General features: G+C 46.4%; 1 protein-coding gene across 3 annotated transcripts; it reads left to right on the forward strand.

Moving 5' to 3' along the window:
• Positions 1-1,892: 1,892 nt before the first annotated feature.
• On the forward strand, positions 1,893-11,429 carry ubl3b (ubiquitin-like 3b). 3 transcript variants are annotated; one of them, XM_064326294.1, is made up of 6 exons: positions 1,893-2,050; positions 2,946-3,093; positions 6,880-6,988; positions 7,504-7,590; positions 7,945-8,022; positions 9,237-11,429. In XM_064326294.1, the coding sequence occupies exons 2-6, from the start codon at positions 3,067-3,069 to the stop codon at positions 9,287-9,289; spliced, it is 354 nt and encodes a 117-aa protein (XP_064182364.1). In that variant the 5' UTR covers positions 1,893-2,050; positions 2,946-3,066; the 3' UTR covers positions 9,290-11,429. The 3 variants fall into 3 exon arrangements, with proteins under 3 accessions (XP_064182364.1, XP_064182362.1, XP_064182361.1); XM_064326292.1 differs by having other exon boundaries at positions 1,895-2,050; positions 2,942-3,093; XM_064326291.1 differs by having other exon boundaries at positions 1,896-2,050; positions 3,058-3,093.
• Positions 11,430-17,106: the final 5,677 nt, after the last annotated feature.

Here is a 17,106-nt window from a genome sequence, read left to right on the forward strand (position 1 = left end):
GACCTTTTGTTTTAAGGGATTTTAATGTGAATCTGAGGACAGAGCACACACTGTCAGCTTTATTGCTGGACTGTTATAGGATTTTGCTGAGATGAGAAGAAGTACTGATTAGTACCTTTTACACAATAATCTCTGCAGCGCCAGCTCTGGAAGATGAAGAAGGCCGTTCTGTCTCTGGGCAGCTCACAGCCGTGAATCAATTGTGCAGCATTAATGGAAACTGACCCAAGAGCCAAAAAAGCCTGAAACAAAAAAGGTATATTTGTTTGGAGCGATGACGGTGCTAACCGGTGTACCAGTGGCACATATCGCATCACAATTATGACAAATGCTTCAAAACAACAATTTTCACTGAAAATATTTACAATTAACTGACACAACCATTGATATCACCGCATTAAAATGTGACAAATGCTTCAAAACAACAATTTTCACTGAAAATATTCACGATTTACTGACACAACCATTGATATCAATGGAAAAACCAACTCCGTTCCCATTGCAGTTACAGTATACACGTACACTATAGCCATGCAAAGGAAAATGTTCAAAACATCTGCCTTCTGCCCACTCCCTGTTGTTTCTCTGTAAGTTATATGTGGGTTGGGATTGGTTTGTGTTGATGCATGCGCAAAGAGAGAGAAATGGAATGTGGGTGGGTTCCAGAATGGTGGGTCTTAAGAACTTAATCGGTCTCCGTTGTGATTGATTGCGTGACGCCTGCAGTATGCTCTCACCAGGTACCAGACTGCAGTTCACTTGCCTCACTGGCTCTGAGAAGGAGATTGGTTTCCCACGTTCTTTATGGCCATTCATCACTTGTATCACCCAGGCCTTGAGGTGGAGTTTACGTTGAAAGGAGATTACTTTAAATGGCAAAATTTGAATGTTTGACCTTCTGTCCAGATGAATCATTTGATTAGATACGTTAAGTCATGCATTTTCAATTGATCATTTATTTAATGTAAAATTGATTTATAATTTAATTGCCATTGTTAAATAACTTACATAGTGAAGCTTTGTTAGCATACAATTTTTAAGTTTAAACTGTTGAAGGACAGAGATGTTGATTGTGTATAATAAAAGTAAAGAATTCAAATGTGAGAAACTACTGACCAATATGACAACAATGTCTGCCCATTGGTCTTGATAACCAGTATCAAGCTCTTCTGATCTGCCTTCTGGCTGAAGGGGATTTTTACATGGGGGGAATAATGTCCTCCAGAAACAGTAATACTTGGCTCTCATTCATCTCAAAACATTATAGAAAACAGACACAAAGACGTATTGAAGACAGTGAGAAAATGGGAGAATGAAAGGATGTTACAAACATGTCCACCCCCATAATTTGGATCAGGGGTTGGCAGCACAATTAAAATTCATCCTCAACTAGATGCTGCCCAAAAGCTTATATTTTCAATACTTTTTGAAAATATCTTGGTAAAAAAAAGGATTATTATTATTATTATTATTATTATTATTATTATTATTATTAGTAGTAGTAGTAGTAGTATTACACATAATAATATTATAATTATTATTATGATGTGTTTTTATGGGGAAAAAGTCACTTTGCCCTCAAGAAAATAATTCTGCCACTAAAGCTGTATGTACATTACTGGCAACTGATGTGAACAAATTACTACCGACCCAAAATCAGGTCGAGACTGAAAGAAACTGAAATTAAACAGAATGTCAAATTGATTGTAAATCCGCAAATTAGGTTGTGGCCTTGTATTCATTTTGGTATTTAATAATAAACATGACATGTGGGAAGTGAATAACAAAATTGATATGAGGGAAAATTAGCTGTTCAGATGTCTACGCTCATATTAATAAAACTATAGCTCCCAGTGTGCATTTGGCCTATTGCGTTTCCTGTGTTGGCGGCCAGCTGATTTCCGTCGTCTTTAAATACTCTGCCATTAATTTGGACCTTGCTGCTAGCTAGCTCGCTAACGTTGGTGTTCTTCAGGCTGAGAAAGTCGTCCCAAATGGTGGATTCATCTTTCTAAAACATTTAGCTGATACGGACATCTTATCGTCTTTGGTATGCTTTCGAATCGTGTCCAATTTTATAGCCTGTCTGAAACGAGTGTTCTTGATAGTTCGCTACAGAGAATAGAAAATCTTGCTTTTCGTGTTTATTGCCCGCTCCAGTTCCCTTTCCTGTCGCAGCGCACAAACCGTCCAAACTGCGAGATAGGATCTGTCTAGGTACTTGGCTTAGGTTATTTGAAGGGTTCACATTATCAAATTTGACATTCACCACTTATTAAATTGTTGCTTGCTTGCCAGTTAAGTGGAGGATAACGAGCCAGCCAGCTTAGCTGACTGGTTCTATCACTAGTAGTAGGCAGTAGTGTTAGTTGGCTACTGCTAGCTAGTTGGTGGTGTTGACTAAACGTTTGCAAGAAATCTAACATGTAACAGTTACCCGATTTTAGTCCCTAATGCTGTGAAATATATAGAATTGACTTTTAATTGAACACACAGTACGCTAGACTAGCTGCAATACACACCATTTTTTTAATTGACTTGTTTGTAAGTTCCATTGCATTGGTAACCAGACGTTTTGAATCATAAAATAGCAAATATGATCATAATGTTAACCGAGTGTTAAACGTGCTTGAGATAATATTTGTATACCATCACTATTAACTCGGCTGCGTTAACACACGTCCTAATTGGATAGCTGCATTTTGGCGAATTTCTTGTGCCTGTAATATAGCCTGCCTGTAATTAATTGTAATCGATTGCGTTTGACATGTAGCTAGTTGCTACTTTAACTGTAAGATTGGAAGGTTGCAACAGTCTTGCTAGCTACTTGTAAATGTTTCCAGTTTAACGTTACGTTGGTGGATAACAACTGGAAACATTGGTAACTCAATTCATATGCAAGAAGTATCTTGTTAGTTTGTAACTTGTTATTTGGTGCTAGGCAGTGTTAAGTGGGTGAGTGTGAAGAGTCGTGAAACGAATAGCAGGCTCTTTGTGCCAAGGGTCTAACCCCCTCCCCTCCACGCTTCATCGCTTCCGCCCTGCTTGCCGTTGCAGACCACAGTCATGACGACTCAGAGGGACCCAGACACGGTGAGTCCACAGCTGTGCGCCCGATCCTGTTTGCATCTGAGGGATTTTTTTCCTTCGTCTTTCAGACGCAGGTGTGACAGTTAAATCTCCTATTCTGCCTTGCAGTGTGTGGGATCCTTGCGCTAAGTTGATGATCATAAGATATGCAACAGTGGGAGGTGGGGCTTGGGTGCTGCGTTTACAACAGATGGCTTTAACGCTGTACGTAAAAGAAATTCCCGCACTACCCGTTTCTGCTGTGTCCATATGTCAGAGCTTGCTTCTAAGATTAGCCCAGATTTAACAGACAATCATCTCTGTACCACATCTGGTCTCCTGTTCACTAAATTCCGTTCCCTAAACCCCCACCCCACCCCAAGGGAAACATCCAGTCAGTTAAAATGACGTAGACTACCCTGTGTATTCAGGACAATGCCTCCCGGTGACCTGCTGAGATTTCCCGGAGGCAGCCTGTATTATCAAACTGTCCTGTCGGGATCAAAACTGGAAGCGACAGTATTGTTTTTAAGGTGTTCAGTGCGTAATGGTTTGTGCTGTGAACCTTTTGTGTTCAGATGGTGGTATTAAATGTTTTTTTAATTTGTGCTTGAAAAAATAAAAATACCAAAAATAAATAAATTGTTCACATTGTAGTGGTTTCCTAGAATAATAAATAATGACGTGCAAATGAACTTCCTCTTCCGTGCAGGGGAAGGCGATCATATTTGTCGGAGTAAATAACTCGATTTATGTCGATCTTTTTTGTTAAGTGTAAAAACTTCAGAGGATATGGCCCAGGTTTTTTGAGTGATTCGTGGGACAGATTGTGGGTGGGTGGGTAGGTGGGTGGGGGGTGGTAGTTTGGTGGGCTATGGGCGTTATGCTGGCTATGGCACATCCATGATGCCCTGTCGTGTGTTTACTGCAGTACGTCCGTCAGTCCAGCAGGAGGCTTCCTGTGCTTTGTAAGCACAGGGCTGTATTAGTAAACATACAGGTCCTGTGCATGTTTGTTTAGTCTCTCTGTTCTCTTCTTGGAAACAAGTGGTTGAAAATAAATCAAAATCAAAGCATTCGTTTTCTTTGCTTTTACAATCCAATCTGTTCCTTTCCCAGGGGGTATCGTTTTCTGATTTGGATTTCCTGTTTTTATCTTGCCAAATTATTTGGCGGAAAAACATGATGGCTGTACACAACAGAAGTGTCCTTTTAATTAATGCATTGGACTGTTGATCTAACAGTGACTTATGAGACCCTGGAGCCATTGTGATGTGTAGAGACCTAGGCAGAGGGGACCACTACAGATTATTGTCCAGTTCTGAGTTCAGTCATTTCTGTCTCCCAGCCCTTATTTACATGTAGCCTCGCATATGTCCAAATATGGAATTAATGTTTGACACATAAACTGCTACATGTACACTTATTATTTTTCTCTGTGGCTGGTGGAGTCATGGGCAGTGCTGGGCTTTAGACATGCCGCCAAGACTAACTGTGCCCACCCCCATCCCACCCTCCCCCATTTCCCCCTTCTCGTTCCTGAAGGAGGGCATTTAAGTCGGGCCAAGTGCTGGTCTTGGAGCGCAGTGATGTAATGCTGAAGGAGCCGGTCTTTGAAAAACCTAGAAAAGAAGAAGTGCATTTAAAACTGCAGAGGGGCGGGGAACAAAAACAAAACAAAAACGGTGAATAAGAGGGTTCTTTCGGGGAAAGTCTGAGTGACTTTGAGGGGCGGGGGGGTGAACAGAGGCAGTCAAATTCTCAGGCTATTTCTGGCAGTGGTAATGAGGATGGTCAGACGCCACCTGGTTTTCCCTCTGAAATTCGGTGGCCAGGAAGGTGAGTGATGGATGCAGACTGTGAAGGAGCTCGTCCGGTGCGTTTGGCGTCTCGGGCGCTCAAAAGAGCAGCGCTGCTTCTGGTCGCGGGCCTTTCTAGACAGAATTGGTGGGGGCGGATGCGTGGTCGGATGCATTGTGCCGCAACATGGGGCTTGTGGATCGTCTGAATTCAGCCAGGATGCCGGTGTGGGTTCGTCTTGGTCGCCATGGCAACCTGTAAGATTAGAAGAGCGAAAGAGGGTGAGAGGAGGAGGAGGAGAGAGAGAGAAAGAGAGAGAGAGAGAGACTGGGGAAGAGAGAGAACCTGACAAAGGGGGAGAACCCCGATGACATGGTTAAGTCAGTGTACACATTTTAAGTGTGCAGTTGGAATTGGAACAGAACAGGTTTTTTTTTTCTTCAGAGGCATGGAGTGACACTGTCCTACTGTGAGTCATAACCTGTTCAAATTTGCATTCACTAATTGGATGAATTATTGGAGCAGTCGGCACAGAGATGAAAATGAATAGAAATGAAATCTTCAGCCGCACACAGAAATGATCTGCTCTGTGCAGGTGACCTTGGTCTGCTGTCACCAACAAAAGGGGGATTACTGCAGAGCCTGGCTCTGTTAGAAAAACTCTGTCAGACCTGAGCCCAGACAGCTAATCTGAAAAAGATTTCAAATATTTTAAATTCCAAAAATGAGTCCGTGCCACAGGAAATCTTTGCTTTGCTGTGAATTAACTGAAAAGGAAAGAAAGAAGCGTTTTTATGCCATTGAACGATCAATCGAAAATGTCCTAGTTCAGTTCATATCCAAGTTCAAAATTTGGCTCAAAATATTTAAGTCAGCAATTGAACCAAATGCATTTTTGAGGCAGAGAGGTGCACGCAACATTGTTTTGTGATTATTTTATTTTTAAAAAATCACAAAACAATGTGATTGTTGGAGACACAAAATTCTGGTGACTGAAAATGAGCAGCCCCCAGTCATATTGCAAAGCCCTGCAATGACAAGAGCCCAACATGAAATGGGGCCCCCTCTTCCTCCTGCTCTGGCTCAGCTAACTAGCATACTACAGTACACTGGCCTCAGGATGGTGAGTGAGTCACTTTTCGGAAAATTAGGCTAAACTAAATAGAGAAAAAGAAAAGAGTATCACTTACTGGAATTAATTGCATAAGTTCCACACAATTTAACGCTGTTGGACTCTAAAAAGACGGCACACCATGGCAGAATATTTGACTGATTCGGAAGGAGAACATTGCCAAAATTTTGATTGGCAGGGAGAGATGGCTCAGAGAAATCTGAGATTGGGTTCCTACAAATTCAGCATCACACAAGGGTGTGGCAAGCAGGGCCCTTTCCACCAGGCCCAGAACTCCACTCTCAGGTATCCTGATGTGTGGGCGTATCAGGAGGACATATAAGTGAGGGGCTCCTGTGCTTGCTGTAGAGAAGCCCCCCCCCCATAAGACCCCCCAGGGAGAAGCATAGGCCATGTAAATTTAATAATGCTGCCCGGGGCTGTCTGGGACACCTGGGGTTATCGCATTAAGCCAACAGCCTGGAGAGAAGCCTCTGGAACGACTGCACTGAGGAGCTGTGTTTCTGTCCGCCACCACCGTTGGCTCAGATGGGGGGAGGTTGGGGGAGGGGATGGAGAGCATAACGGAGGGGCTCAGTTGAGTGAAACCTCTGGATGAAGCTGCCTACTCGCCATCTGGGATCTTAACGCTTCAAAAAAAAACAAACAAAAAAAAAAAAACTGCTTCAGTTGAATCTGTTGAAGGTGACACCAGTGTCCGATATGGCGAGTCTTCGCGCAAATTTGCATTTGAGGTCCAGTCAGTTTTTAAATCAGGGAAAGATCTCCTAAAGTGAATAATGCCCTCCCCCTCCCCCCTGCTGTCTGTGTGCCAAGTTTGGGGGTCTGACCCCTCCAGTTTGGCTGGGTTTTGTGCTGACTCCCCCTCCCTCCCCCAGGTGAACCTGCGGCTCATCCTTGTGAGTGGGAAGACCAAAGACTTCACCTTCTCCCCCAACGACTCGGCCACCGACATCGCCAAGTACGTCTTCGACAACTGGCCCACGGGTGAGTTCATTTTGGGGGCACTGCTCTCCTTTCTATGGGGGGGGCACCTCTAAGTTATGTGGGTCGACGGTTGGCAGGCCGTCCATATTTGCCGTTGACTGTGTTGACAGGTTTTTGCCATTACAAGCCAGTAAAAGTACAGTACCTCCCTGTATGCCCAAATTACTCCAATTGGCTGGATTTCACCTGTGTGAGGAGCCCACAAGGGTTCTCAAAAGTGGTGCTGCCTGCTGGTTTTTGTTGTCAGATCAGTTAAGGCAGTCAGTTTGAACTGCCCTCATCTTTTAAGGAGAAAATGGAAGGAGCAGAAAGTCAGAACCTGGCCACCCCTGTGCCAGAGGAGCTGGAGGCGAAACTGTAGTGCTGGTTTCTGTGACACGTCATCGCTCATGGCACAGCTGGGATAGCGACCAGACTGGGAAATCTAGCTGCTTCCTCATCTCAGCACTGTTGGTTTACCTCTATGGTGATGTGCTTGTGCTGTGGTGCTTTCTTGGCTCTGCTGCCTCATGCAGGTTGGGAGGAGGAACAGGTGAGCAGCCCGAACATCCTTCGGCTGATCTTTCAGGGCAGATTCCTCCATGGCAACGTCACTCTGGGAGGTGAGCGACTCTGACTCTTCTCACACTCATGCACTGAGCATGTGGTGTACAGATGTACAGCCACTCCTGTCACATGTCCTAGTGCACTGGCCTGGGTTCAATTAACATTTGTCCTTTGTTTTGACTTGCAGGGTTAAATTAGTCTTTTTCTTCTGACAATTTGTGTGATAATTGTGTAGAATTAAAACATTATGCAGTTGAAAGCGCGTGTAGTTCGAATCCAGGCGATTATGACCGAGTGTTTCCATTCAGTGCATGCAGAGAGAGAGAGAGAGACGTAGTGATTAAGTGCATCTCGTTGGGTTTATGCTACTCTGATGCATGCTTCTCGTTTCTCACCCTGTGGGTCCACAGCTCTCAAACTTCCCCCGGGCAGAACAACAGTCATGCATCTGGTAGCGCGGGAGACACTGCCAGAGCCGAACTCCCATGGTGAGAGAACATTTCAGATCCTCTACTGTCCCTCTCTTCACTTCTGTTCATCTGCTCTCCTTCCTGTTTCCTGTCTCGCCTCTCCCCCTCCGCTTCCCCTTTCCTGTCTCGCCTTCTCCCCCTCCACTTCCCCTTTCCTGTCTCGCCTTCTCCCCCTCCGCTTCCCCTTTCCTGTCTCGCCTTCTCCCCCTCCGCTTCCCCTTTCCTGTCTCGCCTTCTCCCTCCCCGCTTCCCCTTTCCTGTCTCGCCTTCTCCCTCCCCGCTTCCCCTTTCCTGTCTCGCCTTCTCCCTCCACTTCCCCTTTCCTGTCTCGCCTTCTCCCCTCTCTTTCCTTTCCTTCTCACCTACCCTGCTCTGCTTCCTGTTTGCTGTCTCGCCTCTACCTCTCCCCTCCTTTCTTCCTGCTTCCCTAGTCCCAGTTCCTTTGTTCCCTCCCTCCATTCCCCTTCCTGTCTCGCCTTCTCCCCCACCGCTTCCCTTTCCTGTCTCGCTTCTCCCCACCGCTTCCCCTTTCCTGTCTCGCCTTCTCCCCCCCGCTTCCCCTTTCCTGTCTCGCCTTCTCCCTCCCACTTCCCTTTCCTGTCTCGCCTCTCCCTCCCAGCTTCCCTTTCCTGTCTCGCCTTCTCCTCCCCGCTCCCCTTTCCTGTCTCGCCTTCTCCCTCCCGCTTCCCCTTTCCTGTCTCGCTTCTCCCTCCCCGCTTCCCTTTCCTGTCTCGCCTTCTCCCTCCCGCTTCCCCTTTCCTGTCTCGCCTTCTCCTCCCGCTTCCCCTTTCCTGTCTCGCCTTCTCCCTCCCCGCTTCCCCTTTCCTGTCTCGCCTTCTCCCTCCCCGCTTCCCCTTTCCTGTCTCGCCTTCTCCCTCCCCGCTTCCCCTTTCCTGTCTCGCCTTCTCCCCCTCTGCTTCCCCTTTCCTGTCTCACCTACACCTGCTCTGCTTCCCCTTTCCTGTCTCACCTACACCTGCTCTGCTTCCCCTTTCCTGTCTCACCTACACCTGCTCTGCTTCCTGTTTGCTGTCTCACCTACACCTGCTCCCCTCCTTTTTTCCCTAGACTTCCTATGTCCCAGTGTCTTTGTTCCCTACCCATGTCCATTCTCCATTTCCCTCCCCCAAAATTGCATTCCATCTGACTGCAGTCATTATGAGAAGGCAGAGGGAATTTCTCTCTCCCGTTTGATTCTCCACCACTGAAGTCTCTCCATCTCCCCTGTCCAGGTCAGAGGAACCGGGAGAAGGCCACAGAGAGCAGCTGCTGTCTGCTTTTGTAAAGCACACAACCTCCCCCTCTCCCCCCCCCCGCCCCTTATCCTGCTCCTCACCCGCAAATGCCCCCCCCCCCTTCTTCCCCGATATGGTCTCGTCATCCCCTAAGCCTGAGGACGGAAGCTGGAAGCCTGGCTCTTCATCTCACCCCCCCCCCCAACCAACCTCAACCCCAGGCTATTCCTGATGACCCTTAACTTTTGAGGAAGTGCTCCTGGATGGGGTCAGCAGGAACACAAACATTTTTAAAAAATATTATTTTGCTTGTCAAACCTACATTGCACTTGGAGTGGAGGAGAAGCAGGACAGAGCGCTTTGGGGTGCTGGCTGTTCCCTCCAGAGGGCCAGGCTACGCCTCAGCCTCCTGACTTGCGTGCCAATCATTGAGGACGAATCTCTGTTGCCAAAAAGCACCCGGGCTGCCATTTGGCCAAGTGTCCGTGGGCGTGGGGCGTTGTGACCTATTGAAGCTCCACGTCGGAGCGGCAGCCGGTGGTCGTGGAGTCCTGGAGGAGCGACGCGTGACTGCGTGGGGCCCGCGCGACCCGGTTCTGCCTCGGCTCTGAGAAACTCTCCGCTTTCCCCGCTCTTGGACTCGGTGCAGAGGTGACGACTGTTAGCTCTCTCACACCCCGGCGCTGACCCTCCACACCCCGTTGTGTTGGAGCTGTTACGAGCGGCGCTTTTGCTGGAGTGACGGGCCTCCGTTCTTTTATGGGCCTTTTTGGACATTTTGCTCCCTCTCGCTCTAGCCCCTCCCTCTCGCTTAAGCACCTCCCCCTACATTCAGCGTTTACTCCAGGGTGGCCCGGCATGGCCTGAGAACTGTCCCATCCTGCACAAGGGCAAACTGGCCCTAACTCTCAGCTCTAATGGCTGCCTCTTCGTTGTTTCACGGTGATGGGCGTTCCCCGATTTAAGGTTTTCTTGGGACGGCCGTTTCGGCACCTGTGCGTGGCGCTGCTCTGTGGTGGGTGTCATCTGGGCATTATCCGGGCCCACCTGGACATTACCTGTGCCCTCCTGGGCATTACCTGTGCCTGGGCATTACCAAGGCTGACCTGAATGCACTTGGGCATTACCTGGGCCCATCGGCACCCACCCGTGTCATCGCCTTCCTGCTGTCGCCGAGGAGACGCACCCTGAATGACTGCTTCCCCTCAGACCCCGTCTCTGCTTTGTCAGTGTGTTGTCCTTCTGTAAATGACATGAGTGGAAGGACTGATTGTTTCCGCTGCTGTGAGAATGGCCTTGTGATGTCACGCCCTGGCGCTCCGCGCGCTTCGTCTGGCACGCACCTGTTACAGCCTGCTGTTCCTTAACCCCGCCCCCTGATGCGCGTGTTACTATGAGGGAGAAGGGAAGATGGACCCGCACCTCAGCTGGAGCCAATCACGGGGACAGATGGACGGGGGAGCTGGGGTGGGGGCTGAGGTGGGGGGTGATGTGATGTGGGAGCTGTAGGCAGGGGTGGGGGGTGGGGGGTGTGGGGGCGGCCGGCATCTTCTGTGAGTGACCTTGTGCCATTTCTTCCTGCTGGAATCCGGTGAAAGAGGGAGAGACGTGATTGGAAAAAGGTACCGGGGGGGTTGGGGGTGGGGGGGGTGTGGGAGCGCTGGCTTAGGCGCTCTTAATCGCCTCACTCTGGAGAGGCAAAGGAAGGTTTGCATTTTACCTCTTTAAATGTTTGGATGCTGTTCTGTCTGGTTTGCTCTTGATTAAGGAATTAATATTATTAATGATGGATCTCAAGAAGTTTTATGCTTATGTATTTTTTTTCTTTTTTTTTCCTTTTTATTTGTACTTAATTTCTCATTTCTATTGTATGGAAAAACTAATTTACTGTTAAAGTCGATAAAATTGATTGCTGGGTTGTATGCATGTGTGTGTATGCGAGGGCGAGTGTTGGGTTGGGCAGTGTGGGACCGGAGGGCGGGAAAGGGTAGGGAGGAGTAGTTGGTGGTTTCTGGGAAATGATGTTCCACTACATTCTGCCTTTTAAGTGACCATCCCTGGGTGTGTTACTGTGTACAGCGGTGTCAATGCTATGAACTTGTGCTGAAAATTATTTGTTTTAAAAAAAGAATTAAACCAATTGTGTGCTTCAAGCTTGTATCATAAATGAATAAATCCGTTTCAAAATGAGTGTTGACTGCTTTTTGGTATATTTATAAAGGATGTGTTTTGGAAAGAATGGGGTCTTTTGTCATTGAAAGTTTCTGAAGTTGCAGTAATGGAAACGGAAGGCATAGAAGGATAGGAGTGTAGCACAGTGGGTAGGGAACTAGACTTGTAACCGAAAGGTCGCAGGTTCGATTCCCGGGTAGGACACTGCCGTTGTACCCTTGAGCAAGGTACTTAACCGAAATTGCTTCAGTATATATCCAGCTGTATAAATGGATACAATGTAAAATGCTATGTAAAAGTTGTGTAAGTTGCTCTGGATAAGAACGTCTGCTAAATGCCTGTAATGTAATGTAATGTAGAACCCAAAAATAAGAGGCTGGAAGGCCGTGCTGAAATCCCCGTGCTAACCATCGCTGGGGGGGGTGTGTGCCGAATATTAGGTGAGTAATGCAAGGGAAAAGTTAACCTCAGTGTGATGTACCTCATTTTACTGTTCATGTAACACCTGGTCTAGTGCACCTGCTGGGACCTCTCGACTGGTATGAATATCTATTCATATTTAATCTGTTCTGTATTGAAAGTTATCTCGAGATTACTTGTAAAGGTGGTTTGGGGGTGAAGGTCCAGGAAGACCATTTTGGTCCAAGTGAAATGAAAGCTTGCGATTTTCTACATGACAACCATTCCAAAAATGGGTCGTGGTGGGAAAGAAAGGAAGCTCAGAAGTCTGCTTTTGCCCACTGCTGCTACCCTGGTAGTGTATGACGCATCATTTTTGGCAGTGTTGTCAACAACCTGTAGATGGCAGTGTTGCATTTTTGTACAATGTCAAGCATCTTATTAAAGGTACCACAGCTCTAAGTTCAGTATTTTATTGCAGTCGTTGGCCTGTCAAGATCTAAAATATTCATGGACCAGACAGTTTCTTGGCTTTTTTAAAGCTTCATTTTTTAAATTTGGAAACTAAAGCCAGAATGAGGTTTTAATTTGTATTTGCACGGTGTCTAAAATGCTCTTTGAACGATGAGCCTGAAGGGTTCTTCAGTATTGTGTTAATGAGGCTCGTTCTGCAGACATTTTGTCAGACATTTTGGGTATTTTCGGTTCCGATGTGTTTATTTGCCCGTCTCTTAAGTTTACTTTTCCCTTCTTCAAAAAGGACTCTTTATTTGTCCGGAGGGGGAGGGGGAGGGGGATATATTTGGTAAAGCTCCCTCTATTCAAATGATTTTTTCCACTTAGTCTTGGAGAAAGACGTGCCTGTGACGTGGAGCTGTGTTGGATGCCAGCTTTCCAGTTGACATTGGCAGGAGGATTTTCGAGAGAGCTGACAAAAAGACACCTGATTTATGTTCTAAAAACAAACCTCTTTGTTCTTTAAAAAAAAAAAGTATTTGTTCAACTTAAACAGTTAGCACTCCTTTGTGTCATCTGGATGCTCTTTTGCTGCTTTTTATTTCCCTCTGCTTGACGTTTGACAGAAGACTGGCGTCGGAACGCTCACAGGGGGATCGTTCGTCATGGAGACGAGCCCTACCTGTAAGAGAGTTAGGGGTTTGGCAGAGACCGACAGAATTCTCATTTTCCCTCTCTCGCAACTCTAGGCCAAGTGTGGATAAATGATTGAAATCTTGCCGGCATTCACATTGTCTACCATACGTGATTGCCTTTTAGATATTTAGTGTGGTAGATAAGATGTGGAAAAAGCTAGTAGTGGTGCATTGTGGGTTAGAGGTCCAGGAGAGAAGTGGCCATGTGGATGTGCCCTGCTGCCCACACTGACACTGCCAGCATTCCTCTCCTGTCTCTGGGACTCTCGGGTGATGCCCGGGACTCTGAGCTGTTGATATGCAGTGTACGTATCCGTTCGTCTGTGTGGAAATGATTACTTCTGCTCAGCGTTCCTGTGTTCAGATGCTGCAGGACCTGTGACTCCCCTGCCTCCTCTCTCCTCTTCTGACTGTGCTTTGTCCCCTAATTGGGCTGACATGACTGTGCATCTCTAGAAGTTCTACAGGATTCTGTGCTTCTCCAGCTGTTCTACGGAACCCTTTGCTTCTCTAGCTATTCCACAGGACTATGTACTTCTCTAATTGTTCTACAGGATTCTGTGCTTCTCTAACTGTTTTCCAAGACTCTGCTTCTCTAACTATTCTACAAGACTCTGTGCTTCTCTAGCTGTTCTACAGGACTCTGTGCTTCTCTAGCTGTTCTACAGGACTTTGTGATTCTATAGCTGTACTCCAGGACCCTGTGCTTCTCTCTCCTGCAGGCCACAGTGTCTTTCCTCCTAGCTCTGTTTTTCAACTCCTTCCAAAAAGCTCTGGAAATGTTTTAAAAACGGTATGTAAACACAATTAAAGCAATTGATGTGTAAGACGTTATCCTAGCAGTGGGATGTGAATTATACCTTTTTTTTTCTTTTTGTTTTAATGTTGCCAGGCACCCATTCCCCATCCCTGTTCCCCTATCTGACCTCCCTCCTGGCGTAGGAGAGTGCTATCTTACCCTGTCAGTCCTAGTGATATTAAATCCAGCTGTGAGTGTGCGTACACACACACACACACACACACACCATGCGCACACACAAGCCAGAGAATAAGATACAGACTGCTCCTACAGAAGCGGGTGTTTGAGGGTGTCACAATGTCCCTGGATCTCTGTCCTAAGGTTCCCCTAATTGGGGGTTTGAAAGGGTATATAAAACAGCATGTCTTTGCACCACTGTCACCTGTGAAATTGTGTGTGTATGCGTGTGTGCGTGCATGCATGCGCGTGCGCGTGTGTGTTCGACGGTCTGTCCCAGTAGTCCTATTAGTCAGATTAGCTTTTGTGTATTTGTTCTAGGGTCGTGTGCAGTGAACCCACTTCCCACTTGCTGCTCACCGGATATAACCCAGTCCTGGAGCCCCACTCTGCACCTCCTCGTCTCTATGAGTTCGTTAAGCAGGGAGGCGCGGTGGGGTCAACACAGCTACCAGGAGTCAAGAGGTGAGCCACAGACAGACTCTGCCCCTTGGCTCCTGTGCGTGATGCTATCACAGATTGTACTGATCCACCAGATACTCTGCTCCACATTCTTGATGTTGAACATTCCGTCTCCTTCTTTTGTAGCCGAAACGTTCCTGTTTTAAGCATCTTCTCAAACCCCAGGAGGGGGGCGTGACCTGGGGGCAGTACTCTAGCCCTGGACGTTCTGTGCTGCAATGCAGAGGCGAAAGCTCCGATTGCGAACCGGAACTCCCCGTACTTACGATGCCCAGAGCGAGGACGGAAGCAGCACAGGAGCCGGTGAGTCTGCACGGCCTGAAAGGGGTTTCCGTGGTGATTCCACGCCTGAGCTCGGTGAGGCGTGACATTGGGGGGAGTGGCCTGGTTGGCCATCGTTGTTCTGACACACCTGTTTGTTTTACCAACTGTTCCCCTGCACCGAATAACACACTGCTGTGAAAGAAAGGAGAGTGTGCCGAAGGATTAAGACCTGGGTCTTACAATGTGAGCACTGTGCAGCATGGAGGAGGTGGGATCTTAGTAAAGAGACATGTGCAGTGGTGGACAGGAGCTGCAAAGCATGTTGGGAATGCAGCGTTTCTACCCCTTAAATGGCAAAGGCACTGAATATCAGTGTAACGAATGAGAACTCTCCTTTTTTGTTTCTTATTTGTCTCACTGTTGGCCTTCTGCTCTGGCTCCACATCTCACCCTTCTGTCTGCAGACCTAAGTGGCCCGTGATTTACACAGTGTCTGGAGATTGGCTTTTCGGGCTCCAATTATGCAAATCAAGAGCTGTGCACCACTATGATTAGGTGGCAGGCAATACTGCCGGAAAAATTTGTAATTTGCAGAGCTGTCGCACTGATGACTTGGCTTAAAATATGTTTGAAATAAATTGACTACGTGGCGGTAAATAAATTGACCCCTTGGTCAATCTAGGTTTAGAAAATTAGAAACTAAATATGATCCCATCACATATCATGACTTTAGTGGTTTATTAAAGTTTTTTTATTTATTACTTTTGTGCCACTGGAAATAATTTAAGATCTTGACTGAGCATTGTGTTTCAGGAGGTGAATATAACCACATAACCATGCTGTCAAATGTTATGAATAAGATGTGTATTCTGTATACTGTATACTGTGTATATGGACAGGGAAGATCTGATCCTAGATCAGTAAAAAGGCTTGCTTGGGCCTTACCTTTTAACAGCACTGGAAACATTTACATATGTTATAGGGGCCAGGTTTAACATTAACTCTATCTCGTTTTGGTTAAAACCCCACATGTCCCTGATCATTTGCTATAAAGTTAAACGGAGGGCTGATTGAGAGGGAGGCAGAAGTTTTGGGGCTCATGAATGGGAGAAAGCTGGCCTGCATCGCGCCCCTCATCGGCAACAACCCCGAGACCAGACGCCAGAACGTTCGCATAGCTGTGGCTGCTAATATTCATGCAAAACAGATGAGGCCTGGACAACAGTCTGCTTTTGCACCCAGCATCTATTGTATGATTTTTGCATAATATATATATAAAAAAAGATATATTGTTTGGCTTGGCAAACTCTTGGTCTAAAACAATGCAAGAGTGGGGTGGTTTCCATTTGAACTCTACTTCTGGCTTTTCTTTAGAAAGGAAAGAAGCACAGGGGGAAAAAAACACTCAAATTAAAACCAATGGAGACAGGAAGTGAGTGCAGCCAACAAAGAGGGAGCTTTCATTGCTCAATTTTATTTTATTTTCGCAGTGTCCCTTCTAATGCGGGATATTCTTCTGGTGTGTGATCTTACGCAGTCAGTCAATTGATTTGTTGCCTGGAAAACTCAATCTTGGACAAAACATTTCTTAAATGTGTGTTTTATTTTGTGAATATGATATTATTTTACTTTTGATGCAGTGATTTACTGGTTCAACTGATGGCATAACCTAAAAAAGCACTCTTTTTTCCCCCCATTCTTTTTCCAAATGACTTATTCAGTGTGATTTTGTTTGGCTGGCTTTTGCAAATGCTTTGGAAAGCCACAGGTTTCTGTGTTACAAAGTGTGGCTCTCCAGTTCCACCAAAAGTACCCCCATCTGGTCTGTCTGCAGAACTATGCCACACTCAGGCATCTCTACCGCAGTAATCAAAACTCTGCTATGACAGACGTCTGTTTCTGATGCCACAGGGACAAATCAGTATAAACAGCCCCCTACCATCTATTTATGCCACCCAAACCGCAAGGAATTTTGCTCGCCATTTGCAACCTGCTTATGTCCCTTTATTCCTGGAATCTGCCTGAAAAAAAATATTGCTATGTACCGTTTGATCTGAATTTGTTTTTTTCCCCCCATTTCTATCTTGTAATTCCAATGTTTGTGGTTCCAAACAACCAGACTGTAATAAGTGCGCAGTTGTATGCGGTGATGTGGCGAATGACGATGTCCTGTCATGACTGTAACAACCAGAGAGCAGGGTGATTGTTTGATGCTGAGCCTCATGACAAATTTTTATTTGAAAGACCTAATGAAGTTAGATTTGCTGGTTTTCAGGGAAATTAAAGCAGGGTTTGTTTTTTCCTCTTGTGTGCATGAGTGTGTGTGTGTGTGTGTGTGTGTGTGTTATGACCAGGCCTGATCTCATAGTCTGTGTGATTGGCTGCACCCCACTTCATCGACCTGCTCATTGGTTCCCTTGATATTCCACTCTGGACCTGTGCT

The sequence above is a fragment of the Anguilla rostrata genome, chromosome 3, assembly GCF_018555375.3.
Source record: "Anguilla rostrata isolate EN2019 chromosome 3, ASM1855537v3, whole genome shotgun sequence".
Lineage (NCBI taxonomy): Eukaryota > Metazoa > Chordata > Actinopteri > Anguilliformes > Anguillidae > Anguilla > Anguilla rostrata.

Excerpts from the sequence above, each read along its gene's own strand:
- ubl3b (XM_064326294.1), top strand. The coding sequence starts at position 3,067 with ATGACGACTCAGAGGGACCCAGACACG. Across the intron at positions 3,094-6,879 it reads CTCAGAGGGACCCAGACACG|GTGAACCTGCGGCTCATCCT; the intron begins GTGAGTCCACAG and ends TCCCTCCCCCAG. Across the intron at positions 6,989-7,503 it reads CTTCGACAACTGGCCCACGG|GTTGGGAGGAGGAACAGGTG; the intron begins GTGAGTTCATTT and ends TGCCTCATGCAG.